This window comes from Falco peregrinus, chromosome 5 (assembly GCF_023634155.1).
Source record: "Falco peregrinus isolate bFalPer1 chromosome 5, bFalPer1.pri, whole genome shotgun sequence".
In the NCBI taxonomy this organism is placed as follows: Eukaryota; Metazoa; Chordata; class Aves; order Falconiformes; family Falconidae; genus Falco; species Falco peregrinus.
This window is the reverse complement of record NC_073725.1, coordinates 22,058,222-22,078,996: the sequence shown is the minus strand read 5'-3', so window position 1 is coordinate 22,078,996 and position 20,775 is coordinate 22,058,222. Positions and strand designations below refer to the sequence as shown.

General features: G+C 42.8%; 1 protein-coding gene across 1 annotated transcript; it reads right to left on the bottom strand.

Moving 5' to 3' along the window:
- Positions 1-518: 518 nt before the first annotated feature.
- Positions 519-9,097, bottom strand: RP9 (RP9 pre-mRNA splicing factor). Its single transcript, XM_055805809.1, has 6 exons — positions 8,813-9,097; positions 7,558-7,588; positions 6,635-6,764; positions 6,230-6,321; positions 4,705-4,766; positions 519-3,554 (listed from the first exon to the last, which is right to left on the bottom strand). The coding sequence occupies exons 1-6, from the start codon at positions 9,013-9,015 to the stop codon at positions 3,326-3,328; spliced, it is 747 nt and encodes a 248-aa protein (XP_055661784.1). The 5' UTR covers positions 9,016-9,097; the 3' UTR covers positions 519-3,325.
- Between the last annotated feature and the right edge of the window lie 11,678 nt (positions 9,098-20,775).

Genomic DNA, 20,775 nt, shown 5'->3' with positions numbered 1-20,775 from the left:
TGAACGATGACATGAATAGTGCTTTTCAGCAAGAAAGCACTGGCTGCTAGTCAGCAGTACTAGAAATCTTGCTCTATTGAAAATGTTAGCTTTAATTTTGAAACTGGTTCTACTTATATGAGTTTCAGTAAAGGCCTGCTAAAATCTTTATGTATGAGATAGGATAAAGATTTATAGAACTGGGAATGATATGGGGAAAACAAATAGGAATCAGTTGTTCACTACCTTCCAGTACAAGAACTACAGTGTATGAAATGAAATGAAATAGGGAGCAGCGTGAAAGCAAATTATGTTTCTTCACACATTAATTACACTGCAGAGTTTCTTGCTTAAGGAAATTGAAAAGTTCACAGGTGGTGACTGGATGTAAAAGAAAAATACCCGAGGCTGCTAAATACTAAACCATGACTGTTACTATTCAACCCCAGCCAGCAACTAAGTACTGTGCAGTTCCTTGCTCATTCCCCCCACCCAGCAGGATGGGGAAGAGAATCTGGAAACAAGGTAAAACTCACAGGTTGAGGTAAGAACAGTTTAATGGTAGAATAAAACAACTATTGTAATGAAAAGGAGAGAGAGGAATAAAACCAAAGAGGAAAAACACCCAGGTGATGCACCATTGCTCACTACCTGCTGACTGATGCCCTGCCAGTCTCCAAGACATGACTGCAAGACCCCAGCCAACTCCCCCAGGTCTATGTACTCAGCACGATGTTCCATGGTACGGAATACCCGTTGGGTCACTCTCCTAGCTATGTTCCCTCCTGGCTTCTTGCTGGCAGGGCCTGAGAAACTGAAAAGTCCTTGACTTAGTATGAATGTTACCTAGCAACAACTGAAAACATCAGTATATTATCAACATTGTTCTTATACTAAATCAAAAACACGGCACTGTACCAGCTACTAAAGAGAAAACTAACTCTATGCCAGCTGAAACCAGGACAACAACCTGATTCAAAGTACCTGCACTACAAGCAGCAGAGGCTGAGACAGCATTTCAGTGGAACGAGAGAAGTAATGCCACTAGTTTGCACTGCTCTGCTGCGTAGGCATCTGCTATTGACCATGAGTGAAAAAAAGACACTGGTGTTGAACAGACCTTTAGTCTGGCACAGAACAGTGATTTGGTGTCTCAAAACAAACAATTAAGTTGCATTTGATGTAAGTTAGAAATGGGCTTTTATGGTATTTTTCTTGATTGTTCAAATAGTAAACCCTGGTAGGCAACATGGGAAGAACCCATTAACAAGGACTGGGATGACAGACTAAGGAAAAACTGAACATGTTTATATTAAACTAAACTTCAGAAGAATCTTAAAAGCTGAAGTAACTGAAAAGATCTTTAGGTTACCTCTGCTCTGGACAAACCTGAATAAGAATTATCTTGGAATGCATCAGGTGAATAATGGCTGTGGCTTCCAGCATCTGTCTAACAATCACCAATCACCAGCACACACGGATTTTTCCAAGCACCAAATGCGGCAATACAGAGAACCAGTCCATTATAACGCTCCTCATGCTACTTCAGCTGTCAAATCTTCTTCTGGTGAAAGAGCCAGGAGCTTCGAATTTGTTGCTGATGATGATGATACAGGTAACTATCAGGAGTCACCAGTAAATCCTATCACAGGGAGATCTGCTAAATAATACTGGAGGATAAAACACAAGCCCACATTCAAGCTCTGTGAATAAGACAAAGAATCTTTTTGTAAGTAGGCCTTGGCTACTTTGGTTTTCCCCAGAACATATTGTGAATGGGTGGCAAGGAACAGGGGTTTATTTTTACTAAATGACTCTTAGACACGTAGGAGGGAGGAAACACATTTTAATGTGTGCTTTTCCCTGTCCTCTTTCTCAAAGCTCTCAGGAGAAAAAAAGTAAGTCTTAAATGCATTTTAGTCTATGGTTCCTTGATTTCACTGTTAATGTTCACTCTACTAATGTCAAAAGTTTTATCATGCTGGGTTGGGTTTTTTTTCAATTTAAGCATAAGCACAGAGATGATAAGTTCTACATAAGTCCTTCCTAGTCTTTTCAAAGCAAATCTATTTTTCCTTCTCTGTTTGCAGAGTACCAACGTGTATCATCTAGGTCCTCAAATCACAGCTTTATACCACTGTACCTTGAGGTTTAAAAAGAGATGCTTACTCCAACACAGTTTAGAGCTATCTCAATCTTTCTAGTGGCATCTGCAAGATTGTTTAAAAGACAAGTGTGGTCAGTCCACAAGGTCAATTACATACACAAAACTTTCACTTCTTCCTGCTTACAAGAGATACTGTTCTGTGGCTTACATGCATATAGTTGAAAACTATTTTGAACACCTTTGTATTTATTTAATATTCTTGTGGGATGATCCATAAAATACTACTACATAAAAAAAACCTCTAGTAAACATAAAAAAGTTGGAATTTATTTCCCCAAGCCTTTTTAAAAGGAAAAAAAACCCTCAAATGTATCAAAACAACTGATACTGAAGTGTATGTAGAAATTAATCTTCTTCATTTCTAACACAAAAAAAACCCTTTTAAAATAACTAAACCCACTACCTCTTTAATGATGTTAGATGTTTAACTTCACTATATACTTGGCTTCCACTTCTATGGTTTGGAGAATGCTTTGGGTGTTGCAGAACTGTGCGTAGTAATGGTGGTGATGTTGAGATTTTGCTATACAAAAAACCCAAGTCTTGCTGACACTGCAATTTTGTCTTAAAAGTAAATCCCCTTGATTAACTTTTTTCCCCCTTCAGCAGTGCTCTTTTATTTCCCTAGCTGCCAGTGCTCGGATAAGTACACTGAACTTCAGCACATATGCAGCATGCAGCAAAAAACACCCAAAACCACAGTACAACCTGCTTATTATAAGCACTGTGAGCGAACTCTCAGTGCCCCGCATGGTGCAAACCGCAGTCCCATTACAATGAGGCTGTGTATATAATAACTTCATGGAGAAAAGACACTTCATTAGACAGTCTGCTAGTTCTGCCGATTTGTTGGCAATGCCTTGGTGTTGCTCTTTTCTGCTGCTAAGTCATGTGTGGCAATGCAGAGATGCAATCCGACCAAGACAGATGACCCTTAGCACACGCAGGTTCTACAGTACAAAGATATGGTTGATTGAGTATTGTTTAACGCAGCTCTCTTCTTTCTGGTTGCAGCACTGCAGAGGGGCAGAAGAGGACAGCCAGTGTAGGATGCTGTATGTTTCCATCTGTATGCTCTGAGTTTAATAAAGCCCTTCCTGGTGGTTTCTTCCTCATTCTTTGGATCTTCCCTTGCAGTTCACAAGTGGAGGTCAATCAGCATGCAGCAGCTGACTGCCATCAGTCAGATTCCGACTTCTCGTTAGATTTAGATGATTTACGCTTTCTCTTTTTCTTCTTCTTCTTTTCTTTTTTTTTCTTTTCCTTCTTTCTCTTTTTTTTCTTGTGTTTATCTTTACATTCTGAGGAAGAGGAGCTGCTGCCATCCTCATCATCCTCATCACTGTCATCACTGTTATCATCATCATCTGAGGTAGAGTCCTCCAGGAGCTGCTTCAGTTGCTGTATCCTGATTTTAAAAAATGTGATTAAGAAACCTTCCTAGCTCTCCTCTACCTGCAATTACTTATTCTAGCTTTCATCTGTTTCCTTTCTAGCTTGAGAAACAGAAGCTGCATGCAAAGGGCAGAGGAACACTCCCTCTTTTGCTGAATTGCACTCCTGTTACAGTTTTCACAGACTGATAAAAGTGACCTCTTTTGAGACAAACATATATTCTGTTTTCAGGGAATTTCCATCCCACGGGATATCAAAGGCAGAATAGCTTATTGGCCAATACTTATGTCTGCCAAAATAATGAGGCAACAGCTACCACCAGAGCACCATAAGTTGTTCTATGGTTATCCATACACGTGCATATCGGGATTATGATATTACAGCATTCATTACCGTGCTGATACAGGGACGGTATCAGTGAAGCTGACAGAGGAGACTCTACATGAAATGCAGAGGTATTTTTGACAGGCACTCTCCCTTTGAACTTTCATCGATTACTGGCAAACAGGGACAAACTATTTGCTTATTTTATTGTCATCTTCAATATCCTCTCCAAGGATTTGTTTTTTTTTTTAATTAAAAAAAAAGGCAACACACCTGCAGCATCAGTACTCTCTATGGACTACTTATAGTTTGTTCAGTTATCTCACTGATGCAGTCCTTTCTAGAACGCATTAAAAACTGCTGCCTTATATAACAAGTAACAACCTCACATGAGGAACAACACCAAGTACCTAGAACTAGATTTCTAAATCTACCCTTTCATGTCTACTGAAGGCATTCTGATGTACCAAATTTTAGAAAACATCTCAGTGAAAGAAAAAAAAACCCCACCAAACCAAACAAAACCCCACTGATTTTTTAGGCTTAAAACAAAACTAAACCCAAGTACCTGAATATTATGGCATAAATGAATACAACTCTTGTTTAAACTTTGTTTGGGGAAAAAAATATAGAAGCTAATAGAATTAAAGAGGTAGGAAGTACTACTGAAGTGATTTGAGAAAGTAGAAATGCATTACTCTCCGAGAAAATCAACTACCATTAAAAAAATATTCTGAGGCAAGGGTAAGCTTATATCAAAATTTCACCTATACATTAGTATCATGTTATCAAAATCAAAACCAAATTGACAATGCAGTTTACTACAGAGACACACTTACCTCATTTCTTTTTCATGACGTTTATTGTCCCTTATTATATCATACATTGGATCTTCATGTGCCTTTAAAGTGGAAAACAGAAAATGCGGTGTTGGTAAATAAGACTATTTAACACTGTTTTATTTCCTAAAAAAATAAATCAAAACAATGCAATGCAAGAGGCTTTTATCAAAAGATGAAATACGCTTAGCAAGCTCTTAATGCACAAATATACTCTCAAGACTTAACATCATTAATCTGAACTGGTTTTTTTACTTCAGGAAAAGCTTATCCAGTTACATCACCAGTGGAGGGGACTCTCTTTAGGTATACTACCTTTCTTCCTCTCCAACTGCAGTTAACCAAGAGAACCCCATACATATACTATAGGAATAGCTAGACACAGACAGAATATTGGAAGTTCAAAATAATGGGCCCTCATAGCATATTTTAAAATTTTGGATACAAACACACAGGGATACAGGAGCAAGGCACAGGAGACAAACAGATAATGAAGTTGGATTTGTCCTAGCATTTTATGGGCTACCATTACTTGTTCTTAAATTGGTTATTTTTAAATTAAACAGGCATTGCAACAAAAGAGAGTTGTGAAAGGAGACAGAAAATTAAGTTGTCCAGACATTTATGGTCAGTTCACGCCACCCAAGAATGCAGCAAGAAGACAGGGCAATCATTTCTGTTGGAATATTAAGCAAGTAAGTTCAATAGAGAGGAGATATCAGATGCTGACCAGAGGTGGGAATTAAAATGTCAGCAGCAAATGAAAGATGTCAGGAAGGTGTCATGAAGGGCCTTGGACATACAGCAAGAGTTTGATGCAACAGAGAAGAAGCCTGAGGAAAAATGAAGAATAGAGGCAATCTGGTCAAGGGAGAGGGCTAAAAATACTCTTTGCAGTAGCACACAACCAGTATGAATCCAGAATCTAGACAGAATGACACCAGATTACATTTTTCAAGAATAGAAATGAGGACATAAGACACAAAATGATGATAGCTTGAAATACAGGTTAACAACGCAGAGCAACAGGAAAAGTTAGAGAAATCATGCAGAAAGAATCTGCAGAACCAAGATGTAACCTCATGTAGCAAGAGATCAGACTTATAGACAATGACTGGATTACAGACCTAGACAACAGGCTTCATGATGTGGTTGTTCACAGTGAAAGCGGAAGGCTTGAAGCAGCTGTAATGTGGGCAGCTCAAGCTTGACTAAACATTTTTTGTTACGTTGACATTTTAATCACAAAAACTGAATATAATGCTTGAAACAGGCTCTTGAAGATTTCCAATTTAAATGTAAAAATTACTAATTTTCCTCTTGAAGAGTAGATTTTCTGCAAAGTAGTCAAACATCCAACCACATCTGTAGCTTTTTCTTTATTAGGAGATTTTCGGCATCTATATTATACTAGAGACAGAGGAAAAATCCTTAATAAAGCATCATCTAACAGTCTTCACTTGCAAGACTATGCATCACCAGTATTAAAAAATACAAGCAATAATACTACAGTATTTGTACTCACTACTCTAAATTGTTCCAATTTCTGATTGCCTTTAATAAAGAATGGGCATTCTTTATCTCCTGTTCTGTGTCCATAACGTTTACACCTCCAACCTTTAAAAAAAGAAGCAGCATTGAATTGCACCTCTCAGCCAGATCAGAAGGAAAAAAAAACCCCAAAAAAGTATTTATGCAAAGTATTTTCAATTTGTTGAAAAAGAGAGAGAGACACAAGCATAATGTTAATAAAAGTAACGTCATGAAATTCAAAGCTATCACAGCCTTCAAGATGCTGGCTGCCTTTATATCAAATTGATGTCAATCTACCTGGACCTCGTCATCTGTCCACCAGACATGCTGCCCTCCCCCAGAGAAAACGGATGGCTATATGAAGGTCCAATGACATCTGGAATATTTTCAGCCTTACACTGCATGACTTTGACTTCTTTCCCCAAAGGCATCCAAAGCCCTTTTGTCGGGGCATGTGCCAGGAATTCTCGTGCACTTTCATTGCCTGGTACATCAGGTATGCAGTCTTCTGGTTTTGTTTCATTTTCCTATGGAAAAAGATAAGGACAGTAAAGATAAGGTATTTTTTTTAACTCTGTAAAAATTAATACTCCAAGCGTGCAGGCCTTTGCTTAATATGGAACCTATTTTTCCTGTAACAATTATTTTTCTTGTAACGCATAAAGTATCTAAAATACCTGACCCTTTTAACAGCACTAAGTAATTTTCTTTTTCCCCTTATTCCCTTGAACTTGCTAGTCTGAGCTTTATTGCCTTACTAATTCCATTCCTTCCCATTTATTTTAATCATTTATTTATTTAAATAATATAAATGAACACTTAACAGATAAGCGGAGACTTCTTTTTCCTCTTCCTGCTAACAAGACATAACAGTTAAAAACAGCTTTTACAACACAGAGCAGTATTTTTTTAGGTTAAAAGCACTAGATTAAGGTTTAGGTATATTAATTTTGCCAAATTTTAGATCATTTTGAAAGTACTTTTACACAAATGTTTGAGCACAACCAGTGGGGAAGAATTCTGGAAAATGTCACTCAAACTGAAAACCTGCTTTACCATGACTCCTCTCTCTCTCTGCATGCACACATAGGTGGTGAAAGAACCGGTCTCATCCTGTCTGATTCTGAGCATTTCACTCTGAATTCACCGAGTCAAAGAGGTCAGCTGGTAACTGAGAAGATCGTGAGTTTTTCCCCAGCACCACCTACTCCTCTCTGTAATTTATATATATAGGTAGTATGGACACTTAAAATCGCCTTAAAGACAGGCTGTGTGAAAATCCCTTGTAGTGCTAAAATTTACTGCAGCATATTTACTAACCTTGATCAGCCCTGGGGGAGGTTTCTCATAGCTGAAAAGCAATAGAAATATTGTTACTCTGCAGCTTAGCATAGACAAAAAAATTGAGAAAATGCAGTATTTCAATGGTATAGACCTAAAACCTTCACCTCAACTTCCTCTTATATTTTACTCTACCACTAATCATCAAGAACTATAACAGAACGCAGATACCTGGATGCAAGCAGAGGCAACACAGTGTCGCATCACCCCACACCTCTTACAAGCACCCTTCAGATTCACATTCTTGTGGGAGAAAACTACCTTCATCGCACTGCTTTACAGGGACGTGTGGCACAGCCAATTCAGCTTCAGTCACCACGAACACACAAACAGCACCCTCCCCAAGTCCCACTGGTGCCAGTCTCTTTACTCCAGTGCTGCTGAACCATACTCGGCTGGAAAGGCGAAGTCAGCCCATTCCTTAAGCCTTAGCTTTGCCCGCCACACCTAATATACCACAATTTCACCTTCTTCAGTGGCTTCAGCCTGAAGACTGAACCTTACTGACCGAAGCACCACCTTTCCTGCAGCATTTCTCAATTAGCAGAGGTGGCCTTTATGAAAACCCAAGCAAGCCGGTGCTGCACAGCGGCGAGGCTGCGCCTGTGCTCCATGCAGTCACACACCCACCGCCATGGAGCCACCTGTGCAGCTGGAAGGCCCATTTCATAGCGAACTGATCTTTACTTCTGCTCGGAAAGGGCAAAAATCATGTTCTAGTAAAATTTCGGATCTTTTTATCCCGTTAAACCCCTTCCAACGAAATAGCCTAAAGCTTTTACAGCACCGCGGGCTGCTGCTGGAGTCGCTGAGCCGCTCGCACACCTTTTTAACAATTTTTTTTTAACCCACTGTAGTGGAAACCGGCTGAACAACTTCTGCGTCTACACCGCAACTTCCGAACTTCCAGGCACCTGCAGGAGCCCCATTTTCCCCCCAGTAAACGGCGACAAGGCGGCCGGGCCAGCGGCGCTGCGGCCCGGGGCGGGGGCGGGGCTGGGGACACGCCATGGCGGGGGCACCGCCGGCTGCTTCGCCACCGTGACCGAGCCGCAGCGGCCGCCGCCGGCGGGGAACGAGCCCCTGCCCCCCGCGGGGCCGGGGAATGAAAGCCACGGCTCCTCCGGGCGGCACTGGAAGCCAAACGCGGCGGGGTGGGCTCTGAGCCCGGCGGCGGCCAGGCGGGTCCCGGGCCTGCGCGCCCCCGAGCCGCCTCCCCCCCTCCGCCCCTTACAAGGACTCCAGGTGCTGGAGCTTCTGCAGCTGCTGCGCCTCCAGCTTCTTCCGCTTCCTCTCATGCCGGCCCTGGGTCCTGCCGCCGCTCGCCGCCGGCTCCGGGTGGCTCCTGGGCCGCGCCTGGCTGCCCCTCGCCGCCTCCTCCCCCGCCTCCCCCGCGGCCGCCTCCTCCTCCTGCCCCCTCGGCGCCCTGTGGGACATCGGCGCGGCGGCCAGACCCGCGGGGCCCGGCGAGGCGCGGCGACGCCCCCTCCCCACCCTCACACGCTGCGCATTTCGCTTTCACTTCCCCTCCCCGGCCAAGCGCGGACTTCCTGCGGCGCCGGCGGCGGCCACGGCCGGCAGCGCCCCCTCCGCCCGCCCCGCGCTCCTTCCCGCCCGCCCGGGCAAGCGCCCCCTCCGCCCGCCCCGGGCGGCCGCGGGGGGAGCCCGTCCCGCTGCTGCCTCCGGGGCGCGGCCCCGCCAAGCCGCCTGCCGCCCGACCCCGGGCGCGTTATTAAAAATGAACTGTGGAGCGTTGCGCCTTCAAAATTGAAACACACACCGCCCCCCCCCCCCCCCCCCCGGCGCCACAGTCTCTCACACAGCGAGGCTGAGGCGGGATACGGGTCGGCCCGCAGCAGAGAGGCAGGCCGGGGGGCCTGGCCCTCACCGAGGCCTTGGGGCACCTGAGGGAGGGCTGGGGCTGGGGGGGGGGCGGCGCCCGCCTTGGCGGTCACAGGGCAGGGCTGCCAGAGGCCGAAACAGGTCCGGATGGTGGGGGGAGCAGGCCAGGGCCGTGTCTGGTGGCATCCAGAGCGCACGGAGTTGGGTTTGGGGTTTACTTCTTTCTGGACACGTTGGTGCTGTGGGAGGTGGGTGTTGGTCGTGGGGCAGGGTCTGGCCACAGGCCCGGAGAAGGTGCCGCTGCCAGAGCTGCCTGGCAAGCAGGGCAGCTTCCCCCACCTCAGCGTGTGTGTGAGCAGCCCTCAGCTCGCTCGGCCCCAGGTTTTGCAGTTCCTGCCCCGGCTGCCTTCTTCCTGCTGCAGGCCAGGGAATGGAGGCAGGTCAGCATTGGGAAGGCAAAGCTGAAATTGCTGCTTTAGCCTCACGCTGAAGTTCCAAGGGCAGGTGAGATTTCAGGGCTTTGCTTAAGAGCTGAGCAAAAGGTGAAAAACATATCTTAGAAGACCAGGAATTGACTGGGATTTTACCTGTGATCATCTTGGTGCTCCAAAAGTGCAAGCCAGAGGCAAATGATGCCGTTGCCTGGTAGCTGCTGTTACAGCACCGTGTGGTTCTCAAGTACAGCAAGACAAAACCAGTCGTAGTAACCCTATCTTTACCAAGGGCAACAGGAACCCTACAGCCTATTTAACAATGTAATACTATTAAACAAGCACTACTTTAATATTAATTTTAGCTTCTACTTGGTAAAACCTTACTTATTTGGGACGAATGATCACGTGTCTTGTTTCTCACTTGCATTCAGCTAAGTGGCTGCCATTGCAACTTCAGATCCCGGGAAACTATTTTTGTCTGGTTAATTCTGTCACAATCTTTTGCAAGTGTTTGGTACTTATTCTGTAGTTTAAACAATCTAGCTTTTGCATGTCATGCCACTAACATATAGCATTGATGAAGATTTCTATTTCATGCACCGGATTTTGTAGCTTTACTGGCACTGGAAAGAATGCAGCAGCCATTCTACTGCAAAACAACATGCAGCAGCAAAGCAACATAACCTTGCAGCTATACTTCTCAGAAAGCCTCAACTTCTGCTCTTCATAAAATAATTCCAACATATCCATCTGGCCGAGATATCATGAGATGGCATGTAAGTTGTGAGAAAACCTTTTTCATTCATCCCATGGGTCAGTAGTCAGCTTGTGTGTTTTGCTTAGCAGTGCGCCTGCCTTTCAGCAGTTTTATTAGTAGCCTTTCTTTGGGCCTAATCTAGGAAGAAGAGGCTGAGTTGCTGCCTTCTCTTGAAACACAGATCATAGCAGTTGACCTGAGGTGCTAAACTCAATGTAGATCTGTTGTCTAAAGGTTTAGAGGCACAATCAGTTTATTTGCTAATCTGAGTTAAATATCTGTGTGTCTACGCATAGTATGAGGCAAATGCAAGGCGATGTGATTTAAGGTAATCCACTGTGGAGCAGGTTAAGCAGATGACTTTGCTGGAGGCAAAGAGATGTGCTGCTTTGGCACTGCTAGCATGCAGTAACACATCAAATCGCAATCGGCCCCTTATATGGTCACGTATCTTCAAACAACAAGTGAGGCAGGAGAAATATTTTTAGGTGTCTCAATTACATTTAAAATATCTGAAAGAATTTAGATAAGACATAGTATCAATTTTCAGTCTATTTACAAAAATGGCAATAGTTACTAAAAGTTAAGTACCAGCTGGGCTGATGCCTACTAAAAAGAGACTTTATTTTGGAAGCAAAATCAAGTGATATAATGGAGTTTTTTGGACCCTCTTTCATTCCAGTGTTATTTTGCTATTTTCAAGTGCCCTTTTACTTCATGTTTTCAAACCAACAGAGTAGAAAGACTCTGGAACAGCTTTCCAGCGCATTAGGACAGTGACAGAAAACTTAATTAATTCCAAGATGGAGAGTTTGCTGCTTATGGATGTATTCCATGGGAGGGATGTGTGCAATAGCAAAAGAGGAAGGAGCTCTCCAGAAACCCTACCCGTCTCACTTTCATACACCCTTGGCTATCCTAGCTTGGCGGAAGTAAGAAGAGTTCTGCCAGTTTGGAACAGGTAAAGGTCTGACTTAGATGACCTCAGGTTCAATTACTTCAGCCTTGACAGAATAATTGCCACAAATTCAGGAACTAAGTGCATAGTCTCAAGAGAAGTGTGGGGTTGCAAGTGGAGGCAGAAAGACAGACCATAGTATATTATCCTCTTCCTACTGTTAAGTCCACGAGAGCTTGCCTGTGTTCTTTGCACCCTGGTGGTTTGTATGTCCAGGCCCTAATTTCTGAGCAGATCAGGGCATTTATGTAATACTCTTTACTGCAGTAACTTAATGGGGCACAGAGAAGGTAAAATTAGATAGGTACATAAATCTGCTCAGTCACAGTGGTTTAAATGCGTTCTTTCTTTGGTTTGATACAAATAATTTCCTAGTGCATTTCCTCATCTGTCTTAGAAATTAATTTTATCACTTTATTAACCAGCTCAGGCATATCCAGCTGCAAAGTCGGGCTTTTTTTACTCCCCATTTTTAATAGAAGGAGATTCTTTAAAGCTGTAGGTAGCTTCAAAGCTTCTTTTTTCTCCTTTGCTGAGAAAAGCCCTGGATTGCTGTGACTGTTGCACACTTACCCTAGGAGACAATTGCTTTCTTATCAGTCCTTAGGAAAGATCAAAAGAAAATGAATTGTGAAGGAGGGAGTAGAAAAGAAAGTAATCGTTATTCTCAGTTCTACATACTCAGGAGCAAAGATCCTCAGTAGCTGTAAATTGTTTAAATCTGTTCTATTTTAAGGGTTTATATTAGCTGGCAATCTGGTTTCTTGTACTTAGCAGGATATTTATTTGAAGTTGTCTGGTTGGGGGGTTTTTCTCTTTATTTGAACGTGGTACATCAGACATTTCAAGAAGTTAATTGTTGGGGAAGTTTTGTCTTATCATAAGAGCTGACTGTCATGGTGCTGTAATTCCGGCTTCATCAAAACATCTAAGCAGCAACATTAATTGCTGTTGCGATGTGAAGTATCTGAAAGACCCGTGAGTTTCGTAATATCTTCTATAACTTTGTTATAAACAACTGAATGTTTTAACTACAAGCGATATTACTGGGACCAAATTAATTTACATCTGTGTCATCCCATGGGTAGCAGTATGCCTGTCTAACCCTGGCAGAATGTCAGCCAATCTGTTTTTCTCCATTTTGGGCTAGCTAGAGCTTTGGGCCAGGATCTGTTTCTGATTATGTGTCAGATATTACACACAGGAGAGGAATCCAGAACCCGTGTTAGGCTCCATGGGAAGTTAAGCACCTCCTAATGCGATCCAGAAGAAGCAGCAGGCTGAGCAAAGCACAGTCTAATCCAGCATGGCCAGACCCTGGCTGCCTGAAGCTAGATGATTAGGAGACATTCAGAATGGAGTGAGTATAGTATCTGGACCAGTTCTGACCTCAGAGCAGCAGTGGCACTTCTAACCACTTGGGAACCTCAGCTGTGAAGAGGGGTGCTGACATCCTTTCTTACAGAGAAATGAGAGGTTTTGTTTGAAGTGGAATTGCTGGAAATTTCTTGTATACTAGCTTAACAATTAGAAAATGAGAGGCTTGGATTCGGTTCCCTCCTCGGTTTAGGTATTCAGTGGTGGTGGCTCCTGTGTCGTTGGGAAAAAAAATACCTTAACCATTAGGCTAATGGCTACACTGATGAGGGCTACCCACCATTTGTGTTCTACTCTTTGGAAGCAGTCGAGAAAAGCATTTGAGATTCATGGGGTCAGAAGGACAAGTGTGTTTGAACTTGACTGTGAGTGCACTAAGAGGGGTGCCCATCCCAACACTGAAAACTGCAATTCTTTTGTAAGATGCAAAATCAATGCTCTAAGCAGGGGCAAGAGGGAGTTCTCCCTTGATTAGCACCATTGCACCAGGTGGCAATATTGTGCTCCTACTTCTCCCTTCTCAGATTAATCTCATCTTCACAATGGCACAGCTCAGCAGTGAAAAGTGTTCCTACACGCCTGAACCTTTCCTGTGGTGTTTACCGCCATATGTCATCTCACACAGGGAGCAAGCAAATGTCTTAAAGAACATGATGGCCACAGCTGCATTTTCTACAGTCCCAGTCCTGTCAGCATTCAAGACGCTGTAAATGTCTACAGGCGCAAGCCTTTTATGAAAATTGGGCAGAAGAGCATCATTTTTGCTGGGTAGAAAACTGGCTGGATGGCTGAGCCCAAAGAGTGGTGCTGAATGGAGTTAAATCCAGTTGGAAGCCAGTCACAGGTCGCAAGTGGCGTTCTCCAGGGCTCAGCATTGCCTGATGGCAGAAGGCTCTGCAGAGGGATCTGGGCAGGCTGGACCAACAGGCTGAGGCCAGTTGTATGAGGTTCAGCAAGGCTCAGTGCTGTCTCCTGCCCTTGGGTCACACCAGCCCCAGGCAGCGCTACAGGCTGGGGGGGGAGCGGCTGGGAAGTGCCTGGTGGGAGAGGACCTGGGGAGGCTGGTCAACACCCAGCTGAACGTGAGTCAGCAGTGTGCCCAGGTGGCTAAGAAAGCCAACAGAATCCTGGCTTGTGTCCAAAATAGTGTGGCCAGCAGGACTAGGGAGGTGATCGTCCCCCTGTACTTGGCACTGGTGAGGCCACACCTCGAATCCTGTGTTCGGTTTTGGGCCCCGCACTACAAGAGGGGCACGTTCAGAGAAGCGCAATGAAGCTGGTGAAGGGTCTAGACAGCAAGGCTTATGAGAAGGGGCTGAGGGAACTGGGGTTGTTAGCCTGGAGAGGAGGAGGCCTGGGGAGACCTTATCGCTGTCTACAACTACATGAAGTGAGGCTTTAATGACATCTCCCAAGTAATGAGTGATAGGACAAGAGGAAATGGCCTCAAGTTGCACCAGGGGAGGTTTAGGTTGATGTTATGAAAGATTTATTCACTGAAAAGGTTCTCAAGTATTGAAACAGGCTACCCAGGGACATGGTAGAGTCACCATCCCTGGTGATATTTTAAGATGTATACATGTGGCAATTAGGGACATGGTTTAGTGATGGACGTGGCAGAGTTAGGTTAATGGTTGGACTTTATAATATTAAAGGTCTTTTCCAACGTAAACAATCCTATGATTGAAAGTTTTGGATCCCAAGCAAGCACAAGTGTGAACTAAGCATTGAATTGTTTGTTTCTGTGAAGACTAGGTTACTACTTGGGGTATTCAAAAATGTGCACTTGCAGGAAAGCTTTCCAGCTAATCAAGGAAGCTGTGGAACATTTGGAAACTAGGGTTGGGCAGCAGTTGAGCAAAGTTATTTGAAGTGCAGCTTTAGTTTAAAGTCCTTTTGTAAGGCTACATCCCATTTTAAGCACTAACATCTTTTTACTGCATATATCCCAAAGACTGATAAGCTGGTGCTTACAAGAGGAATGATTGTCTTCCGTTTTGTAAATTCTGTCCTCCAAGCCTCTGGTAGTTGATTGCATGGATGAACTCCCTCTGTCCTGTGGAGATACTGGTAAAGTCAGCCATTCCATCAGAAGTATAATGCTTACCATCTCTTGAAGTCACCGCTCAGTGAAAATAATCTATCTTTGATCTTTCTTCATTATTTTAACTCGCTTAAGATTTTAGAGGCTGGCAAAAACTCTAAATCACTGATCAACTTATATTTTTCACGAGTTTTTGCCCTTTATTTTCCATTCTTTATAAATAAATACAAATAACTGTACGTAGTCCCAGCCGTTTTGCATTGCACCACTGACAGTTTTTCAAGAATGAGGCTGTATTTGGTGGGGGTAGATTTCTGCAGTACACTACTGATGTAGCATTGTATGCTGATATACACTGGCATGGTGTCTCTTATGTTAACAGAAGGCCCCAAGTACGTCATTCCAAAGGCAAAGCTTCGTGCAGCCTTCAAGGGACTTTGCCTGAGTAAGGACTGAGCGCATTTGGGAACTGTGTGAGTAGCAGGAGCACTCAGATGCTAACAGCACATTATATAACAACGGTAGGGAAGGGAGATTTTGGCTGACAACCCTTGGACAGTCTCCTAACTTCTTACAAAATGTGGCACCCTTTGTGGGATCGCTTGTACCCAAGCTGAGTGGGCAGGACTTTGGTTTCATAGGAAGCAGCCAGATGCATTGAAATCCCTAATTCTATATTTGTCTATTTTTGACAGATGAGAGGTTGAGTCAGGATCACTGCAATTTGAACCCCTTATTAGAGGGATGATAATTATTCCAGATTGGATGTTCCTCATGTATTAAATCTATATATATACTGCTGCTTAACCCCTAATGGTTACAGTCTTACTGTCATCAAAGCTGGCAGGAGTTTTGCTACTGACTTAGTAGGGATCAAGGCTAGATTCTTTGCCTGGTAGCCAGGTGGGTTTTTTTTCATAGCTACAGGAAATTCCTCCTTCTGAGCTTTGGCTATATTCTTAAATCAGCAATCAATTTATAAGAACTTTCCCCTTGCAGAAACAGATTCCTTTCCTGAATTTTGCCTCCATAATACAGTAACTGATAAAACAGTTCCCATTTAAACGATGCCCAGCACATCAAGTAAAATAGGCAAATTCATCTTCAGTGCCAGCATCTGCCCTTGGTATGTCCCCTCCGAGCTGCCAACTTTCCAGTGGAATACTGGTTGAGTTGCCTAAAAAGGCTCCGGTGTTTATTAATGGGTCACAGAAACTACAGAAATAAAACAATGGAAAATACAATCTAAAAAGTTTAAAGGAAAGATTCTTGGTTCTGCTTGCCACCTCTGTTAAACGGGAAGATGACTTTCTCGTGTTAAAATAGCTGATCTGTTCCATGCAAAACAGCTGTTCCCACTTAACCGTATTTTTTTCCAAACTATCCAAAGTTCGCAGCTCTTTAAGCTTAACATACTTCCCATATGTCAAGTTACCAACACTTCCTTTCTAGGTAACTGAAAAGAAATTAATGGAAACTCACAGTTCTAGACTTTCTTCTTTTCCTGGCCCTCTCAAGAAGGTAATATAGAAAAACTAACGTAGCAGTGGTATAGCAATGAAGCAAGGGTTAGTTAAGCAAGTTGACCCAGGAGTGCTGCTGACGGGAATGAGAAAGGAATTCTGGTGTCGGATGTTGAAACTCATGCCAAACACACAAAAATAACGTTTTCCGATGATAAGCTATGAGTCTTTGTATTTTTATTCCATTATGCTAGTTTTGTGTAATGACATCCAGGAACACTTCCTCATAGTTACTTTTGCTTGAAAGTTACTGTCATATATAGTTGTATACATACAGAAATAAAAGGATAAATGTGTCACTATAGATAGAGAAACACATTCTTTCCTAGTCCAGTCTGTATCTAGGCAGATTTGTGCATGGCCTGTGCTCCTATACGTACACTTGTGGAGTGTGTAAAAAACAAACATTTAGTGTCCTCTAATAGGGCTTTCTCCTGCCAGCCTTGCATGATGTTTTTTGGTCATGCTTGGATAAACTAAGAAATGAGAGGTGTTCTGCCCAGTTATAAAGTCACTTTAGTAATGTACCAGTGATATTGCCAAAACAAGTAGATGTTGACTACAGGTGGTTAGGCTGTGTTAATAACACATTGGTTAAATTAGCTGGAAACCACAGCTTGAAGGCTGTGATGAAAAAAAAAATCAGGGTATTTTGGGCCTCCCAAAATACAAGTACAAGATAACAGTGGAGACCTTGAAATTTCAAGCACCGGATGGTAATGGAGGCCTCAGGGCTGTCAACCACAGATCACTAAAGAAATTAAGCCCTAGAAGTTGACTCAGTCGGTTTTGTGGGTTAACAAAGATATCAAAGAACAAGTCTGCAGCATAGGTAAACCCTGTAACATGCAGTAAATGGAGGTATAACATGGAACTGTGAGCCATCAAAGGAGCAAGTTGACAGACTGTTAGCAAATGTATAAAAATTACCCCAAGCAGACCTAAAGTGAGGAGGAAGAAATGCACAACATCGTTCTCCTCCTGGAAGAGAGGAAATCATAAACATTAGCACTGTAATCATGGCAGAGAACTTGGGATGATAACTTACTATAACCATCCCTTGGTTTTTCTGAAGACAACTGACGTAACTGACTTTTGAGCCAAATGGAAGGGTGAGCATGGTACCAGAGAAAGGCATATAGGTCTGTGTATAGTACTTTTAATTGTATCATTATTGAATGAGCTGCAATAATTAGTTAATTAGTACTGTAAGTCTTAACATGATTGTAACCTGACTAATAATAACTCCTTCATTCGCTAAGACGTTAATTCTTGGCTTTATGTTTATGGACTGTGTCTCTAGCCACAGAGATTGCATGGGATGTTTGGTCTGGACACTAAGCATAAGTAAGGACGTGCAGCTAAAACTTGGCTGTAACAATTGGTGGAGAAGGCAGGCAACAAAGGCTGTGACCAGTGCTGGAACAGCCCAGCAAAACAGGAATGGAATCAGAGTGTGCCCAGCGCTCAGCATGATCTCACCAGCTCTATGCAAACACCTCAAGACGGTTGTGTGATGTGAAAGCACCTAATGCTGTAAGCCTGGACCTAGAACTGTCCCCTAGTACGCAGATCAGATGGCCAGAAGAGGTTATTAAAATACCACCCTACAGTTGCTCCATAGGTGGACTCTTTTCTGTTAAAAACAAGTTCAGAAATGCAGTTAATATCCTATGAATTGTGTGAAGCTGCTTCCAAAAGAATGCTGCAATGGCTGGAAGTGAAATGCTGAGGCGTGTCTGACTAAATGACTTTTTCTCAAGATGCAAAATTTAAATAAAAATTAATGCAAGAGTCACTAAATGCTTACTAATTAGGGGAGAAGACTGCAGTGATCTTGCGCTGGACCCACGATAAGCACCTGCTCTAATGCTTACATATGCTAATAAGAACCAGTGAGCACTGTTCTGTAACACCTATGCATTCCGGGCAGTTCCCAGGGGATTCACATAGGAATATTAATGAAGGAGGGGAAAAATAACAAGGTGTCCTGTTTCCAGTTTGCTTAGGTAGTGGCCGCTGGCAGCTACAGCGCTGGTATGCAGAGAAGTGACTGATCTGACTTGTCTCTTTTCAGATCGCCTCTGCAAATAATCCTTTTACCCAAGACAGGCAAAGTGAGTTTTGTGGTGTGCTCATTTCAAAATGCAGGTGGGTTTTACCTCTGGTAGAACAGATACCCTTACATTTCAGGAAAGTTTGCATAGTTTACTTCGTGCCAAGTTGTTTGCGGAGGAACCTTTTCCTTTTCTCCTCCCAACACACACAGCTTCCAGAAGGCATTTTACAGGCAAAACGCTATAGGCAGGGGATGGGTGGATGTGGGGGTGGGAGGTAGACTGGAGCTTGGATAAAAAGGGTTCTGTCTTTCTGGGCTGGAGTCATAGTCCACACCTAATTTACAAACCAACTTTATTAAGGCAGCTTTGTTTAAAAGAATGTTGGAACAAAACATGATAATTTTTAATTATAGAGCCATAACAGTTCTAGCAGACAGAGTCCAGATCGGGCATGATAAAATTAAGGCATGATAAATCAGTTACCCACTTGTGACCATTTGCTTTTCGGATCTTAGTGTCTATGCAGCTTCTTGAGAAGCTTTTTAGTCTTCAAATACATGCATAATGCTTCTGCTCTCCTTTTTGGTTTAGTAAAGACCCTTTATAATTGGCAAACTATCAGTAATTAAGTGTTTTTTAAGCATGTAAGAAAACCAGCGTGATCCTTGTTGCAAGAACTACTCCTTTCTGCCTTTCTGCACAGTTCGAGCAACACAGTTCTGAGACTGAGCATGCTGCATATAAAAGTTTAGTGAGGCTCACTGTTTTCCAGATTTTGTGTGGCAGAAAGCTGAAGTTCAGCTCACTGGGTTTTGCCTTTTTTTTTTTTTGTGTGTGTGTGTGTGTATGCAGTGTCCTAGATTGTTTCCGTTGCAGATGCAAACCCCCACTCATTGGGAATTCAGGCCGATGTATGGAAAGCTTCCTTACCACTTGTGCATGACACTATAGAAATCCACAGACTGAAAACCTGTGGCTTAACCACATGTATCCTTTGTTAGGAATATCCACGTCTCTCTGCAGCTTAGTATAAGCACCCCATTGTTTCAAAACCATTCTCTGCTTTTGGGTACCTGCAATATATTTAGAATATACTGTTTAGAAAACCACAAGTTTTAACAATGTGTTGTCCAACACGTTTCCCATTTTGTCTCCAGCTACTTATGTTACATTAGCTATGTCAGTTACGACCAGATTTTTTAAATTTTAGCCCCTCCACAGATGAACTTTTCTGAAAACCTGGTAACTGATTTTCATACTTAGGTTGAAATTTCAGGCTTTCTGAAAAAGTGAGTTTTAACCTCTGCAGTGTCTTATTTTCAAGGGTATTTAGGTCTTAAAACCCTTTCCTTTTTTCTGAAATGAGGATAATGCATTTTCATATTTAATGTATACACACACACACACATATATATATATTGCCTGATAAATGCATGAACATTGAATGGAAATCAATAACATTTGAATATATAGTTGTGAGAAATGGTAGGAAGATGCATAGAGTGGTTTTTCTGCTGTTTTACACTGGCACGTCTACACTGAGGCCAACAGGATTGCTCTAGTGTAATTAGAAAACAGTTTTGCCCAGAGTTGGCTTGCTGTAATTATTTGTTCACTTCTAGTAATGTACAAACTACAACAGTTGCCTTGCAAACAAAAAAGAAGGCGTGACTCTTTTAAAAATGTATGCTTTTGGCAGCTGTTTACAAAGAGCAGCGGTGTTGGTGGAAGGCAACAGTCAACTGTCATCTATCCTTGTGCTTGACTGTTGGAGCTACTGCCTCACCTCTGGGGGTGATGGGCTTTTGTAAGGTCTGTCTAATTCGTGTCCGTCAAAATTATCTGGATTTTCTAAATCACTTGGATAGTAGTTTAGTGTGGCACATTTGGAATGACAGGCTGATAAGCACTAATTAAGACAGCTCTGTTGGCATATCTCATTATGCTGTGACCTCCAGCAGGGGAGTTGCTGTGTATCTGGGGGCAAGTGTGACTTTCTCCTGCAAGGCAGGGTCTGGAAGAGGGTACTCTTGACAGTGCAATTTGTTTGACTTTCATTAGAACATCTATGGTGGGTGGAATAGAGATAAACTGAAGATGAATTGAAGTGAAATGTACCTACAGTATCAGCAATTTAAAGTGTATCCATTTCTCTCATGCTCTGTGCACTTTTGTGTTTACTGCTAAACCACTACCACTAAT